Source organism: Limanda limanda, chromosome 4 (assembly GCF_963576545.1).
Source record: "Limanda limanda chromosome 4, fLimLim1.1, whole genome shotgun sequence".
In the NCBI taxonomy this organism is placed as follows: domain Eukaryota; kingdom Metazoa; phylum Chordata; class Actinopteri; order Pleuronectiformes; family Pleuronectidae; genus Limanda; species Limanda limanda.
This window is the reverse complement of record NC_083639.1, coordinates 32358590-32368589: the sequence shown is the minus strand read 5'-3', so window position 1 is coordinate 32368589 and position 10000 is coordinate 32358590. Positions and strand designations below refer to the sequence as shown.

Genomic DNA, 10000 nt, shown 5'->3' with positions numbered 1-10000 from the left:
ACGGTGAACGCTGAGAGCGGATCTTACGAGTCCTTCAACACCGGGTTCACCACCCTGCTGGGCTGCGTGGTGAGCCTGGTGCTGGTCCTCATGTACCTCTACCTCACGCCCTGCCGCTGCCCTGCGTGCACCAAGGTCCCGCCCCCAGCCGGCCAGGGCGCTGGCAACGAGGCCGGGGCAGGAAGTGGCCAATCCTCCATCCTCAACCCAACTCCGCCCACAACCACCGAGGGCCCGGGCCGCAAGGTCAGTACCAACAAGCATGTGGTCTTCCTGGAGCCTCTCGTAGAGCAGCAGAATGGCCGACTGAGGGCGGGGCCAGGCTCGGGGGCGGGACCAGGCTTGGGGGCGGGGACAGGACACGTGGGTCCAGGTTTACTTCTAGGGCCAGAGCCGCATCCCAAGCTCCACGGCCAATCGCAGCAGAGGGCGCGGGAGACGGACTCCATCTTGTCCGTGTTCTCAGAACCACCCATCATGTTGCCATAGAAACGGGACAAACAATCACCACCCCTCCCTCACCATCCTCTGCCTCACCCCCCCCCCCCACTGCACTGCCACTCCCACTGAGCAGTGAGACAGACGACCTTGAACACTGTTGACCACATGTGCACGTTATGGTTTGACCAGGTCTGTGACCCCCGACCCCCCAACTCACTGTGATAGGACCGCCTCTCAGGCAGAGATGGGGGGGGGCACCGTTAGCATGGACTTGTACTGACAGCACTGTCCCTTTACGCACGGCTTGACCTTTAACACACACTTGCTGTAGATGCCTTCTAGTCTCACGCAGACGAGTAGAGAAATCTGTTTCCAGAGCTTCTTAGCGCCCCCTGGTGTTTCTGCTTCAGTGGATCAGCGCCGGCTGTCACAGGTTCAAACGCTGCAGAGCAGACCAGCTCCAGAGCTTTTAGTCTTAAAATAGAAACAGTCTGAAAGGGAATGTTTGATTCCCCCCCGCAGCTGGATCACTGTCATCAGGAGAACAAACAGGAAGTAGAGGGATAAATACATAAAGCTGAAGTTATTAATGTCGGAGGAGAAGAGTTCTGTGAGTTCATGTGATCTTTCTGTTTCCACTGTCTTCACTGTGCTCACTGCTTCCTGTCGTCCGCTTTATCTGTGTCTGAATAAAACCTTGTATCTGCAGAACGTCAGCTTCTTCTTCTTAACACTCACTGCACGTGTGTGTGTGTGTGTGTGTGTGTGTGTGTGTGTGTGTGTGTGTGTGTGTGTGTGTTCACAGAGCCACAGTATGTCCAGGTAACACTTCACACTTATTCACAATTAACTATCATAGAGTCTCTTGGTAAAACTCTAATTCTTCCCGATCATATTCTACGACCACTGGATCGTGTCTGACGGGAACCAATCAGAAGAGAACTGCTGCGTCATCGTTTACTAACGTCTCAGTTTCTGCTCAGACTCAAACACAAACCCGGAGTTTTCAAACTGAACCCAGACCAGTTTACACAAGTCTCTGATTCAGAGGCTGGAAACTCCACCAGGCGTAACCATAGCAACAGTGATCGTCAATGTGGGCGGAGCCTCAGACTCTGTGATTGAGTATCCCATAACGCATGAACAAACACATCTGTATTATCATCATCATTAACATCTGGAACACGTGACTCTTCACTGTGAGACTCGTCCTGTAGAACATCTGTGAGTTCTGTGGTTCTGACCGGAGCATGAACACATCACTGCAGCTGCTTTACACTGGAACACAACCAATGAACCTGCAGCACAACCACACAGTTATATACCATCATATATTATACATATATATGATCATATACAATCTATGTTCAAACATTAATTCAGCCTGGAGACGTCATCACAATCAATCTTTACTCATAGTGTACTTTCCTAAAACACTTCTGGATCTGCTCCAGAATCGAATGAGGTCTTCTCTGAGCCGTGACTCGCCCCAAACATGGAAACCTCACAGACACACAAACACACACAGACACACACACTGTGTTCAGGTGCAAAAACAAAGGAAGGCTGCACAGAAACTCCCCCCCCCCCGCCACCACAGAAATGGATCATTAATCTTCCCTTGTTCACTTCCTGTGTTGCCTTCATGCAATAAATCAAACGAACATGATGCCAGTGAACACAACCCCAGCAGATCATTAGGAAGAGCGTCCAATCAGAGAGGGCCGTCACAGTGGGGGGGAGGGGGGGGGGGTCACACTTTATTAAGAAGCTCTGCAAACGTAAAATGATTTACTGCAGAGAAACATCAAGATTCAGATCCGAGTCGGTTCGAACGTTTAACTCTTAAATCAGAAAAATAATATTCTGCAGAAACAACGAGTCACACAATCATCACAACGAGTCACACAATCATCACAACGAGTCACACAATCATCACAACGAGTCACACAATCATCACAACGAGTCACACAATCATCACAACGAGTCACACAATCATCACAACGAGTCACACAATCATCACGACTGAGAGTAAGTCTCAATTCTGTGTGCGTGTGTGTGTGTGTGTGTGTGTGTATGTGTGTGTGCGTGTGTGTGTGGGATCTACTTTTATGAAATTGAAGGCAGAGCTGACATTAAATATTTACGGGGTTTTCCCCCCACTCACTCTCTCGCTCTCTCCCTCACTCGCTCTCTCGCTCGTTCACTCACTCACTCTCTTGCTCACTCACTCTCTCGCTCTCTCCCTCTCTCGCTCTCTCCCTCTCTCACTCGCTCTCTCACTCGCTCTCTCTCTCGCTCGTTCACTCACTCACTCTCTCGCTCACTCACTCTCTCGCTCTATCCCTCTCTCGCTCTCTCCCTCTCTCGCTCGCTCTCTCGCTCGTTCAATCACTCAATCTCTCGCTCACTCCCTCTCTCGCTCTATCCCTCTCTCGCTCTCTCCCTCTCTCACTCGCTCTCTCGCTCGTTCACTCAATCACTCTCTCGCTCTCTCCTTCTCTCACTCTCTCGCTCTCTCCCTCTCCCTCTCTCACTCGCTCTCTCGCTCGTTCACTTATTCACTCTCTCGCTCGTTCACTCACTCACTCTCTCGCTTACTCCTTCTCTCACTCGCTCTCTCGCTCGTTCACTCACTCACTCTCTCGCTCACTCACTCTCTCGCTCTCTCCCTCGCTCTCTCGCTCGTTCACTCACTCACTCTCTCTCGCTCTCTCGCTCGTTCACTCACTCACTCTCTCGCTCACTCACTCACTCACTCACTCACTCACTCACTCACTCACTCACTCACTCACTCACTCACTCTCTCTCTCCCTCTCTCACTCGCTCTCTTGCTCGTTCACTCACTCACTCTCTCTCGCTCGTTCACTCGCTCTCTCCCTCTCTCACTCACTCTCTCGCTCACTCGCTCTCTCTCTCGCTCTCGCTCTCTCTCTCACTCGCTCTCTCGCTTGTTCACTCACTCACTCTCTCGCTCTCTCCCTCTCTTGCTCTCTCCCTCTCTCACTCGCTCTCTCGCTCGTTCACTCACTCACTCTCTCGCTCTCTCACTCGCTCACTCTCTCACTCACTCACTCTCTCACTCGCAGACTCTCTCTCTCGCTCATTCACTCACTCACTCACTCTCTCTCTCCCTCACTCACTCTCTCTCGCTCTCTCGCTCTCGCTCACTCAGCCACTCACTCACTCACTCTTTCACTCTCTCACTCGCTCACTCACTCACTCACTCACTCGCTCTCTCGCTCTCTCGCTCTCTCGCTCTCTCGCTCTCTCGCTCTCGTTCACTCACTCTCTCCCTCGCTCACTCACTCTCTCACTCACTCTCTCCCTCACTCACCCGCTCTCTCGCTCGTTCACTCACTCGCTCACTCGCTCACTCTCTCACTCTCTCACTCCTCTCTCTCGCTCTCGCTCACTCGGCCACTCACTCACTCACTCACTCTCTCCCTACTCACTCACTCTCTCTCTCTCGCTCTCTCGGCCACTCACTCAATCACTCACTCTCTCCCCCACTCACTCACTCTCGCTCTCTCGCTCACTCGGCCACTCACTCTCTCACTCACTCACTCACACTCGCTCATCTGCCACTCACTCACTCTCTCACTCGCTCACTCTCTCCCTCGCTCACTCACTCTCTCACTCACTCTCTCCCTCACTCACTCGCTCTCTCGCTCTCTCTCTCACTCACTCAGACTATGAGATTTAAATCAGTTTAACTTTTAGCTACGAGTTATTTCCTGTTTGAAGTTGATACTGAAGAAACTTGAAAACATCCACATTAGACATGAAGTTTCTGCAGAATCTGATTCTCATGAGAATAATTAATAACGACTATATTAATAACGATCAGCAGATGGATGAACATTTTTAATCTGTAGTTTTCATCATTTGTGCTTTTTAAAACCAGAATGTGATAACATCAGGTTTCACTGAATCACATTAATGTTGATACAATAAATGAGTATTATGTAAATTAGTACATTAATGGCAGCAGTAGTCATTAGCTTAGCTTGTTTACTGGATCCATCTGTGCACGGACGGAGGTGTCAGCTGATCCCCACACACACTCCGTCTTATACACTGAACTGAAGAAGGGTGTGTGTGTGTGTGTGTGTGTGTGTGTGACCTTTGACCTCTAATCTGTTAGTCCATAAGTGCACATCTGTACAAAAAGGATCCTCTCGAGACATTCTTAAGAGAACAGGTTCCTCTCCAGTGAATGTTCAGATGTAATTAACTTCCTGATAGAACATGAGCTCACTCTGACCTTTGACCTTTCACGTCAAATTACCATTTCTTGATTTCTTGTTCCCGAACCTGAACACATGCTGCCTCCGGCCAGCAGGTGTCACCGGCACGGAGACACAACACCACAACATGAACTCACCACGGAGACACAACACCACAACATGAACTCACCACGGAGACACAACACCACAACATGAACTCACCACGGAGACACAACACCACAACATGAACTCACCACGGAGACACAACACCACAACATGAACTCACCACGGAGACACAACACCACAACATGAACTCACCACGGAGACACAACACCACAACATGAACTCACCACGGAGACACAACACCACAACATGAACTCACCACGGAGACACAACAGCACAACATGAACTCACCACGGAGACACAACACCACAACATGAACTCACCACGGAGACACAACACCACAACATGAAGTCTCTTTGCTGACGACGCACACTTCTACGTACAGCAACAGATTGATTTTTCTGACTCGATTCAGACGTTGTTTTGATCGAGTCGCGATCAGCTGGTGGAACAAGTTCCTCTTTACACGTCTGCAGCTTCTCATCCCATCATCACACCGTGTTGGTTTACACCTGAGGGGAATCTGCAGTTCTAATCCACGCCTGTTGGTGGCGTAATGTCCCCACAATGACTTTGATTTATATTTCATACGATTCACTTTAAAACTGATTCAATCTCGTTTCCACCATAAAATCTGCTGATTCATGTTAATGAGTTAACGATGCAACTGAAGTCATGTGACGTGATGAAGAACAGATGAGTTCCAGAAAATCTGGTTCTGAACCAAGATGGAGTCAAATGTTTATGAAATATTATATATGTTTTCTCCTCTCCTCTATCCTCTTCTTCCTGTTTCCTCCTCTCCCTCTTTCCTCTCTTCTTCCTGTTTTCTCCTCTATCCTCTCCTATTTCCTCCTCCTCTCTCCTCTCCTCCCCTCAGACCTCTCTGTCTCCTCTCTACTCTCTCCCTTCTCCTGAATCCTCTCATCTGTCCTTGTGAATCTCTCTCTCCTCTCTTCCTGATGTTTCCTCCTCTTTCCTACTCTTCCTCCCTCTGTTTGAATCTCTCCTCCCCTCAGACCTCTCTCTCTCCTCTCTCCTTCTTCCTGAATCTCTCTCTCCTTGTCTGGCTCTCTGACTCCTGACCCTTCACGCCTCCATCTCTCCTCTCCTCCTCTTTCCTCTCTTATTCCTGTTTCCTCCTCTCTCCTCTCCCCCCTCCTCTTCCTATCTTCCTCCCTCTGTTTGAATCCTCTCCTTCCCTCAGACCTCTCTCTTTCCTCTCTCCTTCTTCCTGAATCTCTCTCTCCTCTCCCCCTCCTCTTCCTCTCTCCTCTCTTTCTCCCTCTGTTTGAATCCTCTCCTCCCCTCAGACCTCTCTCTCTCCTCTCTTCCTCCTGTTTCCTCCTCTTCCTCTCTTCCTCCTGTTTCCTCCTCTTCCTCTCTCCTCTCTTTCTCCCTCTGTTTGAATCCTCTCCTTCCCTCAGACCTCTCTCTCTCCTCTCTCCTTCTTCCTGAATCTCTCTCTCCTCGTCTGGCTCTCTGACTCCTAACCCTTCACGCCTCCATCTCTCCTGTCCTCCTCTTCCTCTCTCCTCTTTTCTTCCTGTTTCCTCCTCTTCCTCCTGTTTCCTCCTCTTCCTCTCGCCTCTCTTTCTCCCTCTGTTTGAATCCTCTCCTCCCCTCAGACCTCTCTCTCTCCTCTCTCCTTCTTCCTGAATCTCTCTCTCCTCGTCTGGCTCTCTGACTCCTAACCCTTCACGCCTCCATCTCTCCTGTCATCCTCTTCCTCTCTCCTCTTTTCTTCCTGTTTCCTCCTCTTCCTCTCTCCTCTTTTCTTCCTGTTTCCTCCTCTTCCTCTCTCCTCTCTTCCTCCCTCTGTTTGAATCCTATCCTCCTCTCAGACCTCTCTCTCTCCTCTCTCCTTCTTCCTGAATCTCTCTCTCCTCGTCTGGCTCTCTGACTCCTAACCCTTCACGCCTCCATCTCTCCTGTCCTCCTCTTCCTCTCTCCTCTTTTCTTCCTGTTTCCTCCTCTTCCTCCTGTTTCCTCCTCTTCCTCTCGCCTCTCTTTCTCCCTCTGTTTGAATCCTCTCCTCCCCTCAGACCTCTCTCTCTCCTCTCTCCTTCTTCCTGAATCTCTCTCTCCTCGTCTGGCTCTCTGACTCCTAACCCTTCACGCCTCCATCTCTCCTCTCCTCCTCTTTCCTCTCTTATTCCTGTTTCCTCCTCTCTCCTCTCCCCCCTCCTCTTCCTATCTCCTCTCTTCCTCCCTCTGTTTGAATCCTCTCCTCCCCTCAGACCTCTCTGTCTCCTCTCTACTCTCTCCTTCTTCCTGAATCTCTCTATCCTCGTCTGGCTCTCTGACTCCCGGAATTAATCTGCTGCGGAGTCGACAGCGACACACAAACACACACACACAGCTATACAAACATCAATCTGTGTGTAATTGAAGTGATATTTGTTTGTCCAATCAGAGCAGAGCAGGAAACAGTAAACTGTCTTCCGGCTGATTGACTTCAACCCCCCCCCCAGCCTTTCATGTGACTGAAGCTCTGTGTGAACCAATCAGAAACGAGGCGACGAATACAACAAAACACAATGAACGAGTGAAATTAATAAAGTAACTAAAAGTGTATAAATACCTGTTGTCACGTGACAGAAGGTTAAAGGTCAATTCATTAACCACGTGAAGAGGTGAGGTCACAAAGTCTGTGACATCATCAGCTAAGTACCTGATTGTAATCGGATTACACATGTTCATGTCAGTATTTACATATATGACTTTTTTCAAACCAACAGATTAATCATTTAAACTTGTAGGTTTACAATTAAAAACTAGATTCAGATTTTTATAACTGTTAAATATCAATAATAAAAGTTTTTTTTGTTATTAATACAAATTATCTTTAAAAACCTTATTCGACACTGACTCGTTCTCTCGACTCCACCTCTCACATATGAATGTTCTTTATTGTGGCTTTTATTGTGGCGGAGGCCCAACAGGAAGCAGCCGGAGCATTTCTAATATTTGTAAATCAAAACTTGAACACACAAATGATGCAAACAAACAAACAAATGGTTGTCAACACATGGTTAGGTTGCTATGGCGACCAGTACGTTAACCACAGCGCTCAACAGCGAGCCACAGAAACGTCATATAGCATCATCGCGTGACTGCTGACCAATCAGAGCAGAGTGGAGCCGTTGACCAATCAGAGCAGAGGGGAGCCGTTGACCAATCAGAGCAGAGGGGAGCCGTTGACCAATCAGCGCAGAGTGGAGCCGTTGACCAATCAGAGCAGAGTGGAGCCGTTGACCAATCAGAGCAGAGTGGAGCCGTTGACCAATCAGAGCAGACCTCCACAGGAGGTGACCGATTCTTCAGAAGTAATAAAGCAACAGAACAGAACACGCCTCCACTCTGCTTCTGTGGCGTCTAAAGCCTTGATCAGTGTGTGATCTTCTGGTTTCTGTGAGAACACGAACGTGCTGGAAGTGGATTTTCAACTCGGAGTAAATGACTTGTGACTAATGACTTGTTTCCAGTGGAATATGAAGGGCGGGGCTTGTGGACATTGACACCACAGGAGCAGGATGGAAGCATGTTATGTTTTTTCTGTTTTATAAGGTATGAAGAATCGGTCGCCAGTTACTTCAGATTCCCCTGAAACTCCAGATGTGTTCACCCCTCCCCCCCACCATCACAGTGGTGAGAGGTATTGAAGGAAGTTTCATTTTTTGGTGAACTATCCCTTTAATGTGTGTGGTCTCCAGGCTTCTTCTTGTTGCTCAGCTCCATGTGCCGACCGGTGGAGATGTTATTGTGTGTTTCCTGTTGCTGTTCTTCTCTTTGTGGCGTCTTGTTGTTTCAGAAACATCTCAGCGTGCTGGCTAACACAAACACTGCATAATGTGAAACTCTGTCTCTGTGCTTATCAATAAATCATCATCTAAATGTTTTTATTCAACGTGACTGACTCGTCTTTCATCATCGATCGTCCTTCCTGACAAACAGAATGTGTTATCATCCTGTCTCCTCCTCTGATCATACAGGAACACGTCTGATCTCTGAGGTAACGTCGTGACCACGGAGGGAGAAACCTTCGTCTCACTGCTCTCCAGCTGAGAGACGACAATAAACCTCACAGCAGGTCGAGCAACAACAACCGAGCCGAGGCCGTCGTGCTCCATCGCTGCTAAGCTTATTAGCCTCAGTCCCAATCTAATCTGTGAGAGGCTTCCAGCTGCTGCTCCGGTCGTTCAGCCCGAGTTTAGGGACCATAATTAGCACCATGACTTTCTACAGTGTAGGGGGGGGGGGCTGTAATAACACCATTGTGAACAGGGGGAGGAGGGGGTGTGTGAGGATGATTGACAGATGAAATACAGTGAAAATAAAGAAGTGAGTCACAGAGAGGCAGAGTGAGTGAACTGTGAGGCTGACAGTGACCCCTGCTGGAGAGGTTAATGAATTTCAGTTTTGCATGAATCCAGTTGGTTGGGTAAATCATTTCCTGAGTAATCACATGCAAACATTTGAGCGCCCTCTAGTGGTTGAAGTTCTTATAGCAGGCAGCAGTGCGTGAACATGAGACGAGCTGAGAGCCGGAGGCTGCTGATTGGACGCCTGCTCTCACTCAGCTCACGAGCGAGAGAATCTGCAGCAGAAGACGTGTGAAAAGTTACAATTTAATCCACAACTGAAAACTCATGAATATCAGAGCGCTGCTGTGGATTCAGATGGAAACTGAGCTGTGCACATGTGTTCACAACAACACAACACACAGCCACAGACACACTAGAGTCTCTACCAACTGGTTCTACACCACACCAACCAGTAAAGCTTCAGTTTACATCCATGTCAGACCCGATCAACTGTTAACGTCACTGACACAACCACAGACGCTTCGCCCCAGGTCTGACTGAGGTTCAGCGCAGACCAATCACAGAACCACCAGCACTCAGGTGCATCATGGGTAAAAACATCAGCTCAGACTCACCCCTGTCTGTCTCCGTCCACCAGGACCCGAACCAGGATCCCTGTGACAGCAACGAGGATCGGATAATGATCGACACTCTCCAGACCTGCAACAAGACAGAGACATACACAACACGGTTCAACTTGACACACTCTAAGTGTGTGTGTGTGTGTGTGTGTGTGTGTGTGTGTGTGTGTGTGTGTGTGTGTGTGTGTGTGTGTGTGTACCTGGAAGTCTTAAGTTGACAACACGATCAAACAGGTTCTTCTCTGCTGTCACTCTGTTC

General features: G+C 48.9%; 2 protein-coding genes across 2 annotated transcripts in view; one reads left to right on the top strand and one right to left on the bottom strand.

Moving 5' to 3' along the window:
• amigo3 (adhesion molecule with Ig-like domain 3) overlaps positions 1–489 on the top strand; it is a 1668-nt gene extending 1179 nt beyond the window's left edge. The window contains exon 1 of the mRNA XM_061070081.1: positions 1–489. This exon is cut by the window's left edge and continues 1179 nt beyond it. Within this exon, the coding sequence (XP_060926064.1) occupies positions 1–489 (489 nt within the window).
• The window catches only part of LOC133000213 (E3 ubiquitin-protein ligase RNF123), a 56441-nt gene that overhangs the window by 20361 nt on the left and 26080 nt on the right, over positions 1–10000 (bottom strand). Inside the window, exons 35-36 of the mRNA XM_061070082.1 lie at positions 9942–10000; positions 9736–9820 (exon numbers count right to left, since the gene is read on the bottom strand). The exon at positions 9942–10000 is cut by the window's right edge and continues 17 nt beyond it. Coding sequence (XP_060926065.1) covers positions 9736–9820; positions 9942–10000 — 144 coding nt within the window. The remainder of the gene's footprint in view (positions 1–9735; positions 9821–9941) is intronic.